We start from the raw sequence: 21,557 nt of genomic DNA, 5'->3' as shown, positions 1-21,557 counted from the left end.
ATATTCTAAACAAAGTATAATTCTCTGAACAAAAAGTAAAACATAAAAAAAAAAAAAAAAAACCTTTAAGGAACATCCCCTGCTGGCTCTGTAATAGTTATTTATTTGTCTATTTACTATAATAAATTGACAAAATGTTAAAACTGTGTAAAACAACAACAACTGATCTGTGACTGTGAACAGTTCGCGCGCGTCGCCTGAGAACGAGCTTTAAAAAAAAAAGACCCCGGTACGCGCGCTCACGGGGCTTGTTGCGAGGGGCGATCGAATCGGGCCCGCGCGCGCAAGGAAAGGCTGATGATCATCACAGAGTCGTCACGTCACGGATCCGCAGCGACCGATAGAGATGCTGAGGTGACAGGCAGAAGGAGGAAAAAAGGGACGGACGACCACACACGGACATATTTCACCCCTCCGCTCTTTTTATTTTTTAAACCACCATCTTCTTCTTCTTCATGCACGGTTCGCTCGCGATGGGATTCCGCTCGACGTCGTCCTCGCCGCCCTCAAACCTAGAGGATTTTTTGTAACCACACCCGGCTCTTCTTTTGGATCAAGGATTTGGCAGCAAAGACCCGAGGTAAGATTTTAAAAAAACCTGGAGGCCGACCCATGTTTCGCCCCCTTTTATATCCCCCACCCACCCATCTTAATCATTCGTTGTCGCCTGCAGCTACGTGCCTGGAGTTTGGTTATCCTGCATGTTGTCAGAGCTTAACCTCCTACACACACACACACACACACACACGGCACACAGGGAAAGATGAGGTCGCGTGGCCCTGTGTGTGTGTGTGTGTGTGTGTGTGTGTGTGTGTGTGTGTGTGTGTGTGTGGACGGTCAATGTGCGTGGACGCGCCTGAGTAAATCTGCTGTGGTAACCAACTCGCTATGCAACAAGCTCTCCACAGCAAAGCCAGAACCAGCGCGTCCACTGCAGGCAGGATAGGAGGTTTTGGTCATAATATTGCTGCAGCTTGTTACCTCTCACATCCCATTGAAAACATCGCACCAGAGGTTTGTATCCTTTTTAAAAACCTGTATTTGTTTTGCATAAATGGCTTCTAAATGACAGGATTTTGAAGTTGCTCTGGAGGTGAGTGCATCTTTGATAACAGCCATTAATGCCAGATAAACACACACGCTCGTCCTTCACAGATTCTTCAGACTGGTTCAGTTTCATCCATGCTGGAGGGCCTCCCCCCCTGCTGGCTCCTCTCCAGGGCTTGTCCTGCAAACAGAGTTGTCAGACCAGACACTTTATTTCATCCAGCAGCAGCCCAACAAGTCTCCCCGTCTGTCTACTGAGCCAAACCACACTGGGATCAGACAGAAAATGAAGCAGACGTTTGATTTTACAGTCCAGTTATTCTCACTCGAGCACCCATAACATTGCTTTTAGGGCCAGTGCTTTCTTGCTTTCTGGTCAATATTTACAGACAAAACATATCCAGGAAGCAGCAGGAATGCTATGTGTGTTTTGGATCACTCATTGACATTTCATGATGCTTTTATGAAGCTGTGAAAACTTCCAGCTAGACCACAAAAAAGGGCAGAGGCGACGACAAGCTGCAGTCAGCAAAAGAAAAAGGCACTGCAGCATCGTCGGCGTGTGGAGATGCGGGGGGTCAGGAAGTGTGATTCATCACGATGAGACGGGAGAGGGTTGTCACAGATTGGTTTAATTTCTGGTCCAAAGTCTGCTCCTCCTGAGCTGGTGTTTTTATGTGTTCATTGATGGTGGTTCATACGGAGGAGGAGGAGGAGGAGGAGGAAGAACAGCCTCTCTGTGAGGTGTGAGATTATTCACAGCGTGAGGCAGCCTGGCTTGTGCATAGGTGTCATAGCAATGTGTGTTCAAGCTTGTGTTTGAGTGCATGTGTGTTGGAGAAGTGGCTTTCTATACGCAGTCTGTACGGGCCTGATCGGCAGGTCGTATCTCCTGCTATTCTGACACACGTGCGCTTTTTTTGAGGGATAAAAAGCCATGAGATGGTTTTGACTTCTCCAGACTTTTTACCTAAAACAAGGAAGCAGAGACCTTTCTTCTACATCTTCTATGTCAGAGGCTTATGTGTTTGTCACATTCACACTGGAGGTTGAATGTCAGCCGACTCTCCCAAATGACTCGCTCATCCTTAAAAGTAATGTTCTCATCACGTACGGCGGCTCAGATGTGACAGAACTGTTATTTTTGTCCCCATAAAAGAAAGAAAACGCCGGGACGTGGGGTGACCTTGATGTTCGGACATCATCAGGCTCACAGCCGAGGTTATTTAATCATCTCTCTCAGCTCTCTGTGGTCAAAAGGGTTCTCTACAGTTCATGTGTCTTCTGTGGTTTTGATGGCGTGCTCCATATGTCTGCGTTAATCACTGATAATATAATATCAAGAATCCCTCTGCTGACATAAATTGTTGCCAGAAAGAGACGTTTACAGAAGTTTCGTTCAGTTTTTGCTGAAAAAAAAAAGCTTTGTTCCACCACTTTAATTCAAAGTCAAATGTCTTGATAACAGTTTGATGAATTCCCATCACAGTTTGTACAGTGATTCATGATCCCCAGAGGATGAATCCTAATGATCCCCTGATATTACCTCCAGCACCACCGTGTGATATTGAGTGAAATATTTGACATTGTTGTCTGGATTGCTCTGAGATTTGGTGCACACCTCCATGTTCTCCAGAAGATGAACTATACAAACTATGGTGCCCCCCCCCCCCCCCCCCCCCCCCCCCCCCCGACCTTTTATCAAGTGTCGTCGGGTCATAATTGTGCTTTTGTTTTATTTGCCAAAACCTACAAAAATGAATGACACCTCAACTGTTCTGTTAATGCTAATTAGCTGAAATGATTACATACTAACACGCTAAACAGTGTCCATGGTAAACATTACCTGCCAAACGTTAGCATGTTAGCAATGTTATGTTGAGCATCATGCTGACGTTAGCATTTAGCTCAAAGCACCAGTGTCCCGAAAGTAGCATGGCCGTACACTCTCTGTATTTTAAGCACATCATTAGTTTCTAAAGGAAATTACACATTTTGTGTTTTTGTGTGTGTGTGTAATTCTCTTAATGTTATACTGGTTATTAAAAGGCTCATCTGAAACTCCACTAGGATAACATGAATTTAACCATATAGTGCAGTTTTTAAACAAAGTTGCACAAAAAAGGGAATATTCTATTATTTATAAAAATATAAATATAGATTGTACAGATAGATACATTAAATCTTAATCTTGGTTCATAGTAATTCAAACACATCTAGACATTAGGACAGTTCAAAGACTATTGGAGTGATAAAATGTCTTCAGAAGAGATTCATAATGATGAGACATCTCGTCCAACGGTCTCATCTGTGTGTTAGAGTTCACCTCACTCCTGACTCTCAACCCCGGGTCACATTTCAATGCTCCTCATTTCACCGTTATCTAGTCCAACCACGCTTTGCCCTCCTCCATCTCCCCAACCTCGTCCCTGATGCATGATGGGATTGATTGCCTCCTTGATGTCGGGATCATGCCCCCGTTACCAAATAGTGTTTTTGAAGGCTGGTTGCATAACCGTATAGATGCCGGCGCGCCGTGTGCAGAATGATGAATCTACGTTGGGTTTGCTGGGTTCGCTTTGAGCGTTTGAAGTCAGACTGAAGGAAGTTAGCAGCGTGTTCTCTCCTGAGGAACGCTCATCTATGACATGGATGTTGTATAATAAAGGAGCGTACACTCCATTTGATCTTTGCTGTACAGACAGCCTGCTTGAACCACATGGCAATGAATGTATTGACAAGTCTGATGAGTCACCCTTTATAGAAATGTTTGTAACTCATGACTTTATTATGAGATGGATTTTTCACAAGCTGGTTTTTGTCTTTAACTTATAACGGATCTATAAAGCATTAGTAAATAATTTATTACCGTTAACAATAGCATTAACCAACTTACAAACCTTTTAGGGAGACTTTTCAGAAAGTGGTAATAACTCATCTTTAGGCATCAGATTTATTTAAGGTGGTGGTCCTGGACAGCAACATTTAGTTCTTTGAATTTTGAAAGAAATCTGGTATTGCAATGTAACCTCACCTAAAATAATCCTATTAATCACATTTATTATACCAAATTCTTGTGATGCACATTTCCGTAGACTTAAATAAAAGTAAAACTGAACGCTGCAAAAATCTGAAGCAAATTAATTTAATTAATTAAGAAAGTTAATACAATATGTATACAAAACTTGTGGTACAGTATTTTATAATATCTTTTATTTCAAAAATAATATCATTATCTTACTTTTTCTGCTGTATTACACAACCAGAGCTATGGTAAAATTAGGCATAATGAACAGTCTCATTATGTCTGACAAGACTGCTTTCTTTATAAGAGCTCCGTGGTTGTTGACACAGAAGATACATATTTCTGTGAAAAGTGATACTAAGATGAAGCCTTTTTGTAATTTTAGATGCTGGACATTTGCCTGCGATTTGTCAGGGGGGTGTTTGTCTGGAAGGACAGCTGCTGGCAGCAGGTGTGGCAGCTGCAGCGTTAGTCGAGTATCAGAAAGCTACAGCCATTAAGCCAAGGGTTTAACTTTGTTTCTCAACTGAGGAGACTTTCAAACTTTCACATGTTGGTCCAATAAAAACAGGCCTTTTGCATGTTCAACTTTATGAAAACTCCTTGTTCAATCCCCAATAATATCTCAAGATGCTGAAGTTTAATGCAGATGAGTCTAAATAAACTGATTTCCTTCACATTTGTCCCATAATTTCTGACAGTTTTGTGTGTCTTGTGCTTCCGTAGGGTTCTCCATCAAGGCCCAAATGCCCGGCCCAGTCTGAGACTGCTGGTTCGAGGGGGGTGGGGGGGGGAAGCAGTGAGGACAGCGTCCCGGGTCCATAGACGGGATGAGCGGGGGAGCGGAGCAAGCTGACATCCTAAGCGTGCTCTCCCTGGTCAAGGAACGATGGAAAGTGGTAAGTGACGCTCTATTCAGCGACAATGGGCGGTGTGTTTGTCCAGCCCCATCGCTGACTGTCCCTGGCTCACAAACAACAACTCTTTGTTCCTCCAACAATGCTTTCCCCTGCCTACGAGTCCAGCGTTCCCTCTATCTAACCTGTGGCCTTGGACAATTTGGGGTTGTGTCTCTCCGTCCAGGTCGGGCTGCTGCAGAACAGGGGATCCAAAAATAGCCTCTGTAGCTATTTGTGGCGGTGCAGTGTGCTTTAGGCTGCGGGAGGGCCCAGTGTCTCTCCCTGCTGTGCCATCCCGGGTGCCATGTGAGGCTGTTATTCCTTACTGGCAACACTTCCTGTCTTCCGAGGAGCAGAGTTACATAAGAATGCTGCAGCTAATCCCACGACTTCAGCTGCTAGTGCGACACAGGAGGACTGTGTGTGTGTGTGTGTGTGCATGGAGGACAGTGAAGGACACGTGGGAGAAATTAAAGCTCTGCTAGTACTGAGAGGCGGCAGTGAAAAGGTGGAACCGTTTGGGGACAATTTGAAGGAGTGAAATGAGGAAGAGAGAGCTGTGAAATGAATCGCAGTGTGCAGTGGTTTTGGCGTGCTTTAGGCTTTCGTCAGTGCAAATGCTATCAGCATCAAGTAATAATAAGTAAATTTATTGATTAGACAGAAAATTAATCAGTATTCTGATCATTTATATATTTGATATTTATTCTTTGAAGTAATCTTTCAAGCAAAAATTTCACACAGTTCTTGGTTTTTGCTTCTCAAATGTAAGCATTTTCATTTCTTCTTTGTCCTTTGTGATGGTAAACTGAATGTTTTGGGGTTTTGGACTGTTAATGATGAGCAATTTTCAGTTTTTTTGGGATTTAACAGATCAAAATATTCATAATAACAAAGAAAATAGTTGTCAAATGAATCTGAAATAAAATAATTATTTGTTGCCGTTTTACTATTTACCCAAAAAAGTAAGTTTCATAATTAGTGATATCACTGTTGAATATAGTCCAAACAAAGACAGCATGGTAGTTTTCCTTGCATTTGACCGGCGCCTCACTAAATTGTCTGATTTTCTCGGCTGTTTTTGACTGTCTGTTTGATCTTTCTAATGAATTTGGACATAAATATTTTAAGGGTGTTTTACACCGTTCGACTACCAAACGTATTTTCTGTTTATTATAACTATAAACAATACAAATAAAACTTGAAATAAAGTTCTAAAAGTTTAAAAGTTTTAAAAAAGGTAGTTTTACAGTGCATGCATACATAATCACTAAGATGCCTAAATCAATAGTATCACATGGTTTAAATTGTGTGCCGCTAAACGTGTTAATTTTTAATGTACTTCTCACTGTCCATGCACATTACACACAGGTCGTAAATGAGGTTTGTTCTAATGCAGTGTTTCTTCTTCTAGGTGAAGAAGATCGGGGGCGGCGGGTTCGGGGAGATCTACGAGGCGGTGGACCTGCTGACGCGGGTCAGCGTGGCGCTCAAGGTGGAGTCGGCCCAGCAGCCCAAACAGGTGCTCAAGATGGAGGTCGCCGTGCTCAAGAAGCTCCAGGGTGAGTCCAAATGGATTCGGTGGATTTGGTTACATTTGTGGAATTGATTGATCCTCCACCTCCTCATCCACGTTGACCTATTGATAACAGGACACCTACCGAATCATTCTTGGCAGAAAAACAAATGCTTTGGAGACGTTTTATGTCAATAGTTTATCCTGGATTGATCAAACAAACAAGTAAAACAAAAATGGGAAAGAAGCAGACCAATGTTATGCTTGTAGAACATACAGATAAAGATAGCCTTTGTGCATTGATAGAAGAGTATAATAATCCCTCTATAATATTGATTATTCGACTCATCTGAAAGCACAATTCGGCCCAGGGTCCAGCTCAGTTTGCCTCAGTCGCTGCAGTGCAAAACACACCATCATTCGTTCCACATTGTCTTTTAATGTAAAAGTTTCAGATGGCAGTAACAGCAGTGACAAAGTGCTAGTGCGACAGGAAGTACATGTTCGTGTGTCAGGACACTCCCAGCGTCTCACAGCAGAGACACGTGATCAACACGCTCCTTCAGGGGGGGTTGTATAGTTTTACTCCTATCTCTATTTTTCAACCGTGTCTTTTTCCCTCCCCTCTCCCTTCCTGGCTTTTGACCACTACTCCTTTATTTTTCTCTCTCTCAACCTGAGAAGAAAATCAATTGGCAGGGATCATGTTTGCTGTCTAATGGCTGCGGCCTCGGGCATCATGGGTTTGTTGCCTCCTGAGGGAACCAGCATGTAACTGGAGAGGGGCTGAACTCCAGCCCTCCCCAAGAAAAAATCAACCAAGGGCCTTATAAGAAGTCTAGTGGGTCATATCGAGCTAATAATAGCTTCTTTGTTTTTAATTTTGTTTCATTTAATTGGATTATTTCAGAATATTGAGTAGGAATTTGGCGAAAGTAGGCGATTCTAAAAAGTAGTGTTTGTAATTTGGAGGTTTTGTGAGAAACGGTTTGCATTCACTGCGTGCTGAAGGGTTTGGGGTGTGGCTGCAGTCCAGCTGCCAGTGCAGCAATGTCCTTTCAGAGCACACACACATAAGCTCACACACACACACACACACACACACACACACACACACACACACACACACACACACACACACACACACACACATACCCTTAAAGGCACAGACACACAAGGCAAATTCATGCACATGCTTAGACCTGGTGTTGGGCGCTATAGCCTATAAATCAGCAGGGTAGCCGTACGCTGGTGATGGGAGGGCAGTGAGCTGTAGAGGGAAATATGAACACGCACGTCATCATGATTCACACAGCATGCCGCCGCATCTTACGATCGAATGATGCAGCTGGCGTTAGGTGACCTCATCTTCTCCTTCTGAAAAGCATCCTGAAACTCTCCTCTCCTCTTCTATTTCTCAGGTAAAGACCACGTGTGTCGCTTTGTGGGATGTGGCCGCAACGACCGCTTTAACTACGTGGTGATGGAGCTTCAGGTTGGTCTAAATGCAAAAGACTTTGAACTGATCTCCCGGGTTTATCAAACAAATGAATCATTGTTAACAAATGTGATAATTGATCATTTGTTCACATAATTTATAAAGCAAAAGTGCCAAACATTTACTTTAGAGCTGCAACGATAAGTCCACTAATTGATTAATCAATCAAAAGAAATAAAATTGGCTAAACTATTTTGATAATTGATTAATTTCTAATGGAAAAATGGCAGAAAATGGAAATTTCCTGCTGTTTTTTAAAATAAATGTATTATTAAACTGAATATATTTTGGTTTTGGACTGCCAAAACAAGACATTTAAAGACATCACCATAGACTTTGAGAAACTTAGACACTATTTTCTGACAATTTATAGACCAAACGATTAATCGATTAATCTAGAAAATAGACAGCAGATTAATGGATATTGGAAATAATTATTAGTTGCAACCCTAATTTGCTTGTTTTAGTTTATAAAACTAGGATTTACAGCTTTTCTCTGTTTTATATATAATTGTAAATGGAATATTCTTTGGAGGGGGTTAGACAGTTGGTCGTACAAGACAAGCAATTTAATAATTGTGACATTTCTCACAATTTTCACACAATTTAGTGTGGACAAAAGTGACATCCCATCCTGCTTACATGGCAAAAAATCTGTATATTTATAACAGCAATACTCTCCATATAGAGATTCAGGCAGCGCTACTGAAGACGGTTCACATACTATATCATCTGCTGTGATCTACCGAGGCATCAAATCATTTTCAACCACTTCATCCAGCACACAAGGCTGTAATACTAAAGTCATGATCTCAAATTCACAAACACTTAATCTGGGCTTTGATGTGTTCTTGTTTTGATTTATACCAACACACCCACAGGAATGGTACGTTTTGGTTTACTGCACCGTCTCCCGACCGCACCATGTGTTTAATTATAGATGATCGGTCCAGCTGAATTTATGTTTTCTCACTGTTGGCTTGTTTTCTGTCCACTCAACACATTTGGCAACATTTCAACCAGTAAAACTTTTAATAGTGATTCTATTTCTACTCTTATTCCTGTTACTGGGTGTTGCGTCCAAACCAGAACCAGATAAATATTTTTTTTCCCCTTTTATGACATACAGAGGTCCTGCTGTGTTTCCTGAATGGGGGGAATTCATCAGACTAACTGATCTCGTACATGTGCTCTCTCAGGGTCGTAACCTGGCTGACCTGAGGAGGAGTATGACCCGGGGAACCTTCAGCATCAGCACCACCCTGCGTCTGGGGCGCCAGATCCTGGAGGCCATAGAGAGCATCCACTCCGTGGGCTTCCTGCATCGTGACATCAAACCGGTGAGTCACGGTTAGCTGGAGGCAGCAGAGGAGATGTACTGCTTGGTTCTTATTTCATTACCAAGCTTCAACTGTATATATTCCCTGACAGATGAGAATATGTTTTATTTCTGCTGTCTGGGTAGTGTTTGTGACTCCTGCACTTTTTTTATTACTGGCTGCTAGCATTGTCTGCTGATTCAGTATTTTGTTGCACTTACAGTAAGCTGGCCCATTATGCAGCTGAATGTAAATATCCTCTGTCTTCCGAGCTGCTGTGTTAAATTATATTCTAGCGGAGGAACACTTTTATTTTTATTATTCCTTTAACCGTTGCCTCCTGTTTTACTGCCTCAGTCCAATTTCGCAATGGGCCGCTTCCCGAGCACCTGTCGAACCTGCTACATGCTGGACTTTGGTTTGGCTCGTCAGTTCACCAACTCCTGCCAGGAGGTCCGACCTGTAAGTGTCCTCCTCTGTTACTGAGTGTGTACTGAGCTTAACGCTGCACTTATCAATGCTGATGAATTGGGGCTGGGCGATAATTCAATATGATAATTTCATATAATGCACTTGACCTTGACTGTAGGGACCATTGTAAACGTTTTAAATTTAAATAGAAAATACTTTTACTATGTTATCTTTGGCTGAAAATCTATCATTCAAATACAACTATATTAGCATTTTAATGCCTGTTTCTGTCTTTGTTTGTCAGCCCCGGCCCGTGGCAGGGTTCAGAGGAACGGTCCGCTATGCATCCGTCAATGCACATAAGAATAAGGTCAGTCTCCACCCACCCTGCTCTACAGCGCTTGTGTAGTCAGTGATGCTGTCCCACACGTGTTCTATTGAAGTGCTTTACACAACCTTCTCTTTTTTTTTTTGTCAAGATTTGTCCATTTTAATATAATTGATTAATGTTAACTCAACCCTGATGTAATCCTGCAGGAGATGGGCCGTCACGATGACCTGTGGTCTCTCTTCTACATGCTGGTGGAGTTTCTGGTCGGTCAGCTGCCGTGGAGGAAGATCAAGGATAAAGTAAGGACAACCAATGATTGCTGTCCTTCACGGGAAAATAAACAGCCCTGTCCATGCAGCTGTAGGTGATGAGATGTGACAGGTGTGTGTGTGTGTGTGTGTGTGTGTGTGTGTGTGTGTGTGTTTGCTTCCAGGAACATGTGGGGAAGCTGAAGGATACTTACGACCATCGTCTGATGCTCAAACACCTGCCGGCAGAGTTTGGCGTGTTCTTGGAGCACATCTCCAGCCTCGACTACTTCACTAAGCCTGACTACCAGGTGACACACGGGTCTAATTTTGATTCTTTTTTTCTGACTATAACAAGTGCACCATGTTGTTGTTAATATAGTTTGATGTTTTAGTAAACTGTGCAGTACATGATCTAGAAAGGTCTACAAAGTTGATTTGTGTTCAAGACCTATTTCTTTGGAATCACAGAATACAAACCTCGTCAAAAAATGTATAATTATTTTCGTGTGTGTTGTTACAGCTGCTGATGTCAGTGTTCGACAACAGCATGAAAACCTACAACGTTGTGGAGAATGACCCTTATGACTGGGAGCGGACCGGCACCGATGGCACTCTGACAATCATTGCCGTTGCCACAACGCCGCAACATCACACCCGCCTCACTCCGGCACACTTGGGGTACGTTTGATTGAAATAAAAAACACCACAAATATTCTCTAGCTTATATATGTAAGTAGGGAATGTATAGACTCCAGCTGTGGTTGAAGTTCCACACTTCCCTCTAAAAGTCTTTCATAGCCTCAAACATAAAACAATGTTCTTTTTGTTGCCCCAGTATGGCGAATGCCTCCCTGATACCTGGCGACCTGCTGAGGGAAAACACAGACGAGGTTCTGCAGGACGAGCAGCTCAGCGACGTGGAGAACAACCCCGCTCCGGAGCGCCTGCCGGGTTCTCCCCTCCACCCGCACCGTAACCAGGAGGCGGATGTCTGGGAGGAGCTGGACCGCAACCGTAACCGCATCCGAACGGCAGTCTGGAAGGTAGTATACATAGTTTCATCACCTCAAGTGCTCTCAGAGAAGCCATACCTTCGTTGAAATACACCAGTTGTTTTTTTTAGTAACTCACTAACAGAACTAATTGCTTTCAAAAGGCAGCAACGGAGGAGGAACACAGCAACAACCAGGGCAACCATGGACACCAGAGCCCCTATGCTGGGCCCAGCCTGGGTTCCCCAGTCAAACTGCAGTCTGAGGTGGTTGCTTCAGACCGTGATGGCCCCCTGCTGAGGAAGCTCCGCAACATTCACAGTTTTGACCTGGAGAGGAGGCTTACCCTAGAGGCCAAGCCCAGTCCAGAGCGCTTCCTGGAGGCCTGGTATGTCTATCAAGTAACCGATCTGTGTTAACATCAGTTTCTCTAAATGTTCCTGAGGTTAGAGCAGCATAGATTGTTTGCATCTGTCTTGTGTCTGTCCAGCTCAGGAAAGCAGCAGCTTGGTGCCCAGCACCAGGAGAAGGAGGCCGACGGTGCTGCAGTCATCCCAGTAACTCAGGGTCAAGCTGAACCTGCCGGGGAGCGTCCCGATAGGGTCTGGCACTATGATGAGGAGTTCTTGTCTGGTGGTGGTTCTCCTAAGCCAGCATCCTGTGGATCTCTGGAGCAGGGAGAGGGGGCAGCCAGCAGCGGGGGCTTTGTGGCCCTCAATCTGAGCTCTGGGAGGCAGGACATTGACTCGAGGGAGTGGGTAATGGTGGAGCGGCCCAGTGGCTCTCCAGGAGCCAAGGTTGCCACCAGCCCCTCGGAGGAGGACGAGGAGCCAGAGGTGCTCCAGCCAGGGGATCAGTCTCCTGGATGGGAAAGGGGATACCCGGGCCCTCACTCTGGCAAAGCTAAACAAGAGAGCATGGCTTCCTCCAAGGGAAGTGCAAAAGGGGACAAGTTGGAGCTTAGCGTGGGCCCTGCAGGGGCTCTGCCCACCGTCACTCCAACCAGCCCAGCTGAAGCTTTGGCTGAGGGAGTTCTCACTCAGGTAAGTCCTTTCACCTGAGGGCCATCTCACAACATGGCATACATGATACTGACTGTAGTCAGCATTTTACAGAGTCAGAGTTCTAGCTTTAGGACCTCAATGCTTATACAGTCACAGTTCCACCAGCTGCATCTTGTTTAAAGCTAAATGTTACTGCTTGATGTTTTCTGGCTTATTCGCTTGTGTTTATTGTTAGTAAAAGTATATTTGTGTCACAACTGCAGAGCTTATCAGATCACAGCATGGGGGGAAAGAGAGCTTGTGGCTTTGAAATGCACATTGATTTGCCTTAAATATCATGCAGAATTTGATCTTATTTGCAATGTATTTAATTTACTTCGCAAATCCAATAATTTGATTACAAAATATGGTTTGGTTTCCTCAGTTTAAATTACTTTTTTGCTCCTTTATTATTTATTTTTTTAAACCTTCAGCCAGCCTACCGAAATCCTGCTCAATCTACAAGTTCAGCATAAACCGCCTTTATGCAGTTTTTGATTGTTTACACTACAGGAGGAATAACCTTCCCCTCATTCTCTCCTACAACCAGAACAACTGCCTCCAAGTTGATAATGTATACGGCCTTCCCAAAATCTACCTACCTCGGCTCTGTGTTCCCTCTCTGGCCTTAGATCATCCCCTTATATTTATAACCCCCCCAGTCGCTTCACCCGTTCAAAACAACTCAACATCGTGCTCCCCGCCTGCTTGTCCTGCATCAAAGCCTTTCCACCATACCTACTCCATCTTCTCACTCCCTCACCTCCCACTTCTCTCCTACCCCCCTCTCTCTTAGTTCCCCACCTCTCCTCCATCCCTGCCTGAGGAGGTCGCGATGCGGACATCCAGCCCCATCCCTCTGCGCTCTCCCAGCCCTCACACACTCCTGACCACCTTGTCGGACCCGTTGCACCTGCGCCATCCGCCGGGCATGAGGCGCAGCCAGTCCGTCGACCCGCAGCAGCAGCAGGAGCGCCCCTCCTCGTCCTCCTCCTGCCACGCCTCCCTACCGCTACCGCCACACCCCGCCCCCGGCACCCGCTCACCCGGTCGCAGGAAACTGCCGGCCATCCCGGCGGGTGCCGCCAACGCCAAGTTTCCCTCTGTCATACGCATCACTCGCGCCCAGCTTCAGCAGGTGATGAGCCCAATCACAATCTCCGAAAAAAACCTCCATTCAGCTTCCTCTACGTCCGTAGCAATACTCCGGCTGTCAACATTTTTTGTTCTTTCTTTTTGTTTTGTTGTTGTTGTTTTGTTTCAGTTGCTTATTTTGGCTTCTTTGTTCAGTTGGCTTGCTTATTGTGTTGTTGTCAGGCAGCTCTCTCCAGAAACCATGAGGGGCATTGTGCAGGCCAGCCAGAGCATGGGTCAGATGTGTCCTTGTGTCTGGACATGTGTCCTTGTGATCTGAATAGGGGGTGTGTGTTTGTCTGATTGTGGCATGTGTGTTTGGAATGTCGAGTCATGACTACAGGTTGCATGGTCTCTTTTGTTTCAGATCGTCTTTGTCCTCTCTATCTTTCTCTTTCTCTCTCTCTCCCTGTATTTGTTCCTCACCCTCTCTTCGCTGAAGCCCCCTGCGAAGTTGCGTGAACCTTTCCTGTCCTACTTGCTGGTTTAGTACTCACAGCTTGACTGACACTGCCATAGCACTTGTGTGTGTTTCGGTCTGATAATGGTAGCTATGGTATTGCATGCTGTTGCCAAACTAATCACCATTTATTACCCCACATTATACAACACTTCTCTTTTCACACATCTGCATCAGGCTCTTGCTACAGAACTACAGCACAACTCGACATGTTGTAGTCTATCAGCAACAGGCCTTTGACAGCTAGAATATTATTCCCACTCTTAGTACGGTCGATCCTTTAAATAACACCTGTGTGTCCTTCTCTTCCCTCCCGTGTCTCCACCTCCCCCCTCCCTTCTAGTTGACGGCTCAGCGTCCCTCTGGGCTGTCCTCCCAGTCAGGATCAGACAGCGCGCCACAGTGCCTCCTGCTGGAGAGGCGTGGTGAGGCTGAAGCTGAAGCTCAACAGCTCCAGGAGCATACAGCGGACATCAGCTCCCCCCGGGACCATGTGCTCAGCCATCCAGGGACACCCACAGACCCCCTGGCTGAGATGCTGGTCAATGGAAACATCCACACCAAAGCTCAAAGCCCCGCTCCGAACCGCGTATCTTCCCCACGCTCCCCCCGCTCTCCTCACTCGCCTCCTCTGCGCTCGCCTTCCTCTCCACGCTCTCCACGCTCTCCATGCTCTCCTCGCTCTCCTCACTCTCCTCGCAGCCCTGTGTTTGCCAATGGCCACCTCTCCTCTCCTGTTAACAGCCAAAGGGATTTAAGTAACGGAGCATTCCCCAAGCTGAAAGACCCTGAGAAGGATTCTGGCTCAACTCTCTGTGCCACGGAGCCTCAGCTGAGGGGGGAGGTTAGTAGAGAAGCGAACCATGCCCCGGATCAGACCAACGGACCAGTCTCCTCCTCCCCGGTTACCCTCCGTAAGGACCCCAGCCGGAGGCAAAGTCGCATCCCGGTCCTGGAGCCCTCCAGCCTGCTGGAGCTCCCTCCTGCAGGGTCTGCTAAGGAGAAACTCCTGCAGAAGAAAGCTAACCACCAGGGCCCGGTCCCCTCTCCCACTGCCTCGCCGTCGCTCTCCGATAGGCGTGGCCCCATGGTGGCCTCCCTTGTTAGGGACCCGCTGTCCTCCGCCTCTGACCGCTCTCAGGACGAGGACTCTCTCATGGGTTCCCGTTCTGACCGCCAGGGAGACGATGCTCCTTCCCTCTCCTCCTCCTCCAGCCCTCTGTCCCGCAAGAGCCGGATCCCTCGTCCTGTTCACTCGGCTTCCTCCGCTGAGCAGCTGGCCGCCCAATTCCTGCCGCGCCCGCCGCCTGGAAAGCCACCGTGCCGCCCCACAGCGGAGGGCAGGTGAGAACCAACATTTTGATAATTCACCAAACCATTATTGTTCTCAAACATTTATGAAAACATAAGACAACCAGTTACACTTAAATTCACTTTGCTGATTGATTCTTTTGATTAAAGAAATTGTGAGACATTTTTCACTTATTTGTTTTCTTGCAGTAGTGAGAGTAGAAAGCTACTGCTCTAATGTCTGTACGCTAAATATGAAACAAGAGTCTGTTAGTCTTAATGCTAAGCAAAGCTAACCACCTACTGGCTGGCTGAGCTTCTAACCCTCAATTTGATTTACCACCCGTTATCCTGGTTTGCTTTGAAACATATGACTTGGCTGATATTCCTGCATTTTGTGCCCACTTAGGCTTAGGCGTTTACGCATCCGGGCGGGCAGCAACAGTGACTCAGACCTCCTGACATGCCTTGCTCAGCTGATGCACGGTTCCCGTGGCTCGCCACTTCACCATCGCTCCTCAGCCCAGCACGGGGGCTCCAGGACGGGCGTCTGCAGCCTGACGAGCTCTCCGCACCACCACCGCAGCTCTAGCGCCTCCCCGCGCAGCTCCTCCTCCCTGCAGCGCTCCGTCAGCTCCTCGCCCTCCCGCCACGAGCACCGTGGAGGCGGGGGAGGGGGTTGCCTAGGCCGCAGCCGCTCGCCTCCCAGCTTCTCGGGCTCGCCGCCTCCCCGCCGCTTCTACACTCACCACCAGGAGACGTGCTGCAGCCGCCAGGCTCGCACCGGCCCCTTCCACCTGTCCCGGGGAAAAGGCTGTAGCCGAGAGGGCAAGTGCTCCAGCAAGCTGAGCAGATAGTCGCCCTCCATCTTGCGCTGCCAGAGCAGAGGCTGGGAAGACTCTTATTATGAAAGGGTAGACCACAGTGTCCTACCTGTATAAGTTCCCCTTTTTTCGCTGTCCGTCCGAACCTTACACTTGTCCCTCTGTTCCCACTGTTCCTGTCAGTCCTTCTATTTGCACACAGACTCATTCATTTATGTGCCCAGCTTTAAAGGAGCACTCCGGCAATTTGGTAATGCACTTCCATAAAGTTGTTGGGCCGAGAAATGGATTTGAAAAAGAACAATCAAAATATAAGATATCCCCACTTTTAGTCCGTTAAGCTCCAAAAATGTTGGTTCCTACATTTCCCATAATGCAACTCAATAGCATAATCCCTCCAGTTTGCAATGAAGGCTTTCTGTTAAAAAGTCTCGAACACAGACTAACGTTCACAGGCTGAATAGTACTCTTCATGACGAGTCAGCTGAACCTCATGTGTAAGCGGAGTGCCCCTTTTAAGGTAACTTATTAGACGATCGATATAGACATGTCAGGGTCCTCATTTTATTTATATTATCATGTTGGAGAGCGAAATAGTACAGCTGCAAACTTTAACCCAATGCAGCCAGTACTATGATATGTAAATCAATAGTTAGTTGGGCCAGTGGGCACATAAATAAATCAGTTTCCTGTTTATTCATCTTCATGCATCCTGCACCACAGCATAATGTAACTTATTTATCCCCAGTATTGATGCACTTGGATGATACTGATGGAATATCAGTGTAGCTGTTCACAACTAAATTAGATGTTGGCCTGGGGTTGACTCAGTTGTCTCCTCTGCATTCGGAGATTGCAGGCAGGGTATGATATTTACTTTATGCTACATGTGAATGCATAAAGCCAGACTTTGTGTACAGTTGTATTTATTGAGATATTTATTTTGATGCTTAGCGACGCTTTCGACTCCTACCCTCCTCGGTGTGACAGTGGATGTGTGGTTTTGTGTCACTCACATTAGTTTTTTAAATGTTTAAAAATTGAAGGGATGACTCCAAAGTGACCCTTTTATACAATCAATCTTGTCAAGTGCGTGAGGACACACACACCTTTTTGTGCCTACTGTGTTGCTGAGAGGGAATCAAAACGCCCCGACGGCTGAAGGCTTTACAGGTTAGAATGGTAGTTGGTCAGTAGTAGCAGAAGTAGGCTTAAGCAACACAAGGTGCATTACTGATGAGTAATGTTCAGACACAGATGTTTGTCTCAGCGTGTGCCTTGGCACTATGGGCAGCTTGAGGATTCACTTTGTTTGTAATGAGACAAAAAAAAAAAAAGGAGCCAAAAACTTGTGCCAGCGGTTCAAAGACGACCCTTTTCACCAGTATTCTCTCGATGTAGAAAAGGTAGCAACACAAATGTTTGTAAATCAATTTGAGCCACAGTTTACTGGAGTAGCTTTTATTTGTAAAGACAAAAAGGAAATATTTCAAGTACAACCTGTCTCTGCTGTCCTGTGTGTCCACACCAGGTCGGTGTTGGAGATAAAACTTTGAAAAACAATTGTGAATTTCAGACCTCAAACATTTTGTCAAATACTATTGAAAATGGAGGCCATATGTACATATATATTCATCAAAAATGATGTTCCATGCTTCCATGTGCAAGAATGTTTTAGCTTTTTTTTGTTCCTCCTGCGCCGCAGAATGTCTTTTCATATAATGACATATGTTTGTGCACACGGGGAAGGGATCAGAGTATTGTTTGTGTTTGATTTAGTTAGGATTCCTCATTGAAACTCTCCTCCACAACCTCCTCTGCTTGTAAGATACTGTATAATACCTCCAGCTTCCTTCCAATGCTACTATTTGCATGCACAACAGAGAAAACACAGAATCAACTAGTGAGTAAAAAAAAGCTGCATACCACTTCCCGCTCACACGTCGTCTTATCTCGTGAAAATTTTAACCCAGCAGTGACTTCATTACCTTTTCTTTTTTTTCTTTTTTTTTAAATCTACATATTTTCTCTTTCCCGTCTCAGTATTCTTTCACTGTTCCTCTTCCCACCTGAGTAGTTTTCTGCGCTTCCTGCACTTGACCTGGGATTTATTGTGTTGCTGGAATATGATAGACTGTATTTTTTACCAGTGCCACTAACTGACATGATGCACAAAAGAATGAAACCAGAAAAAATTATAATAAAGGAGAAAAGTCTTCACTGTGTTTGAAAGCACTTGTATTGTAGGAGAAACGCACCAGTTGACAATAGCAGTTATAACAAAGACATGGCTGCACATTGACAAATATTTTGATAGATTTTGCAGATGTGGTTTGAATTGAGATGTGATAAACATGGGAGCGTATAGTGATTTGAATGGGCACGTTGCTTTGTACATATATATAAAGTGTGCTGTTTCATGCAGATCTTGCAGCTATGATGACTCATCCTGAAGGCAGACAGCGTTCAGTCAGTCAGTCGCCTTAATGTCTCCTCTCTGCCCCTCTGTGCGTAGCGAGGGATGACTGAGCCTTGTCTGTGTCGGACATCATTCCACTATTCGGCCAAGCCTTCCTGTCACTTATCTCTCTCGTGTGTGTGTGTGTGTGTGTGTGTGTGTGTGTGTGAGAATGGGCATGTGCTACCGTGCCTGTATCGGCGTGGTCAATATATCACCAGTGAAACCAGTGCTGTCGGACTCTTGTGCTTACACAGCTGTGCTTCTACCGGAGAGAGCTCCCCGTTCTTTTCTGTGAGAGTGAGCGGAGGCCGGAGTGCATCGTTCAAGGTGTGTTCGTCAGTGGGATAACTGTAGCCCTCACAACAAGGGGCGGGCAATTTCTACATGTCGCCAGCAATCAGTCTTTGAATCCTCCCTCTTTTAACTCACTATTTCAAGATATTGCAAGCTTTCAAAGTTCAGAGCGCTGTTGCGCAGACTTTTAATATATACCTGTAAAATATGAAGTAATTATTTAAATACAATAATTATTGTAAAACCATAACTTATACGCTAACAGGCTTCAGTGGAAGGGAGGAACAGACGCTAAACAGTGCTGCTGGTTCTAAAAGATAATCAGATTTCCAGGTTTTTTAATCATTATTGCACATAAGTGGTGTGAAGTTGTAGTACTATTGTTACCCTCCAGATGAGATTTTCTTTGTCACTTTTGAAAGTGGCCTGCTCATAGAAAAGTGTCATATTTATAGTAGCTTCCAGGGTATTTGTGGTTACAGATACCCAAAGGCCAACGGAACAAACCCAGCTGTTTTTATTTTATTTTGAAAGAAAGGAAACTAATGAAAGCTTTGGTTCTCATGGCATAACATCGGATTACTTGTTAGGAACTTATAAATACTTGACAAAGATTATCTATTGTGACAGTTGCTAATTTGCCCATCCATCATTTTGACTTCAATTGTCAGAATTTTTTAATGGTTGATATTTTGTGTTGTAATGTTTGTCATGGTTTTGAAATGTAACTGTACAGTCTCAAGGAAAGAATGTAACATGTGGGAGTTTTGCATTGTATATAACTGTAATTATTTATGTTTATTCTATCATTTGTATCATATCAATGCCTTGTACAGTGTTTATTTTTTCTTTTTTGTTTTAAAATTATTTTGTATTTTATTTTTATAAACTGGTTATAAATAAAATACTCATTCCGCATGCAGACAGAATCTTGTGAAAGGTTTCTGTTTTTAATCCTGAAATGTTGGCCACTGGAACAGGACATAAAGGTTATAATGGTTAATCGTCTAGGTTTTTATTAATTCACTGGACTGTTTTGTTTATCATCTGTAGACATCACAGATTGAACAAAAGGTAGAAGAGTCAAATATCAGATTAACATTCAAAATGAATACAAAAGATACAACCAAAATACCACCAAACATGGCAGAAAAGCAACAAGAAAAGTCTAAAATTTGGGGAAGATTTAAACCATTTGATTCATGTCATTGATTTTTATTTATATAGCCCAATTACAAAAAATTGCCTCAAGAGACAGTAAAAACTCCCCCAAAACAAAACCTTTAACAGGGAAAAATATAATATATAATTTATACCTAAATAATTATTTGAGAAAATGCTTTGCAGGGTAAAACTTCCGTATAATCTTAAAGGAAACCTCTCTAATCCTATTACGTATCCCAATACGTAATATGTGGGCAATGACCAAACCTTTATCCAAGGAATATTCTTTGCAAAGTTACTCCACTAAACAAACTTCACCTTAAACAAATCTCGATGCCTTCAGCTGTCGATAAGAGGACGCTCTCCAGGGACAGACCTTGTTGTAAATAAACATTACATTTATTTTCTACTTTTTTAATCATCTAAAATTATTAAGACACCTGTCTTGTACTTTGGTTACAAGGCTGCCTAAATAATTAACTTTTTTCTTGACAGTATAAGTTATATCACTACTTTTTAAGGCAAAAGAGTTAACATATCTGTTTAAATCCAGACAGAGACCTGAAGTTTAAAAAAATATACTAATAAGCATAGTTGCAGGTTTCAGCTGTAAGGCAAGGCAAGATTATTTGTATAGCACATTTCAACAACAAGGCAATTCAAAGTGCTTCACATAAAACCATTAAAAGCATCAAAACATAATGCAAAAGAAAAGGAGATTTAAAAACAATTAAGAATATTCATTGAAACATTAAAAACAGTCATTAAAATACTAAAAAGCTAAAAACAGAATAATAGTTGCAGTGCAGTTTAAGAAATAAAATACAGTAGTAAAATGCAGAAATTGATTAAAATCCTTGAATGTGGTTCAATCAAAGGCAGCAGCAAACAGAAAAGTCTTCAGTCTTGATTTAAAGGAGCTGAGGGTCTCAGCAGACCTGCAGCTTTCTGGGACTTTGTTCCAGATATGTGGAGCAGAAAAACTGAACGCTGCTTCTCCATGTTTAGTTCTGACTCTGGGAACAGAAAGTAGACCGGTCCCAGACGACCTAAGGGGTCGGGATGGTTCATAGGATAGCAGCAGATCAGAGATGTATTTTGGCCCTGAACCATTCAGTGCTTTATAAACCAACAGCAGGATTTTAAAGTCAATTCTTTGTTGGACAGGAAGTCAGTGCAAAGACCTCAGAACTGGAGTGATGTGATCCACTTTCTTGGTCTTAGTGAGGACTCGAGCTGCAGCGTTCTGAATCAGATGCAGCTTTCTGACTGACTTTTTACAGAGACCTGTGAACACACCGTTACAGTAGTCCAGTCTACTGAAAATAAATGCATGGACAAGTTTTTCCAAATCCTGTTGAGACATAAGTCCTCTAATCCTTGATATGTTCTTCAGGTGATAGTAGGCTGATTTTGTGATTGTCTTGATGTGGCTGTTCAGGTTGAGGTCTGAATCCATAACTACACCTAGGTTTCTGGCTTTGTTTGTGGTTTTTAACATCAGTGATTGAAGCTGAGCGCTGACTTTCAATCGTTCATCCTTGGTACCAAAAACAATTACTTCCGTTTTATCTTTGTTTAATTGAAGAAAATTCTGG

The 21,557-nt window shown here is 44.1% G+C and overlaps 1 protein-coding gene across 2 annotated transcripts; it reads left to right on the top strand.

Annotated features, from left to right (window-relative positions):
• Window positions 1-4,880: 4,880 nt before the first annotated feature.
• Window positions 4,881-19,715, top strand: ttbk2a (tau tubulin kinase 2a). 2 transcript variants are annotated; one of them, XM_068721721.1, is made up of 15 exons: window positions 4,881-4,971; window positions 6,386-6,533; window positions 7,909-7,982; window positions 9,185-9,325; window positions 9,662-9,766; window positions 10,020-10,085; window positions 10,253-10,345; window positions 10,480-10,605; window positions 10,818-10,975; window positions 11,133-11,340; window positions 11,454-11,677; window positions 11,780-12,332; window positions 13,129-13,470; window positions 14,270-15,270; window positions 15,626-19,715. In XM_068721721.1, the coding sequence occupies exons 1-15, from the start codon at window positions 4,903-4,905 to the stop codon at window positions 16,071-16,073; spliced, it is 3,756 nt and encodes a 1,251-aa protein (XP_068577822.1). In that variant the 5' UTR covers window positions 4,881-4,902; the 3' UTR covers window positions 16,074-19,715. The 2 variants fall into 2 exon arrangements, with proteins under 2 accessions (XP_068577822.1, XP_068577823.1); XM_068721722.1 differs by lacking the exon at window positions 13,129-13,470.
• Window positions 19,716-21,557: the final 1,842 nt, after the last annotated feature.

Source organism: Cebidichthys violaceus, unplaced genomic scaffold (genome assembly GCF_023349555.1).
Source record: "Cebidichthys violaceus isolate CVI_PGR_0920_01 unplaced genomic scaffold, fCebVio1.0.p SCAF_28, whole genome shotgun sequence".
Classification (NCBI taxonomy): Eukaryota; Metazoa; Chordata; class Actinopteri; order Perciformes; family Stichaeidae; genus Cebidichthys; species Cebidichthys violaceus.
Note: the sequence above shows the minus strand (reverse complement) of the source record. Positions and strands in the feature narration are given on the sequence as shown.

What these genes read in the sequence shown, in the direction of transcription:
- ttbk2a (XM_068721721.1), top strand. Translation starts at nt 4,903, where the DNA reads ATGAGCGGGGGAGCGGAGCAAGCTGACATCCTAAGCGTGCTCTCCCTG. An exon ending in TCAATGCACATAAGAATAAG is followed by an intron (nt 10,086 to 10,252) that starts GTCAGTCTCCAC and finishes GTAATCCTGCAG; the next exon opens with GAGATGGGCCGTCACGATGA. An exon ending in GGAGGAAGATCAAGGATAAA is followed by an intron (nt 10,346 to 10,479) that starts GTAAGGACAACC and finishes GTTTGCTTCCAG; the next exon opens with GAACATGTGGGGAAGCTGAA.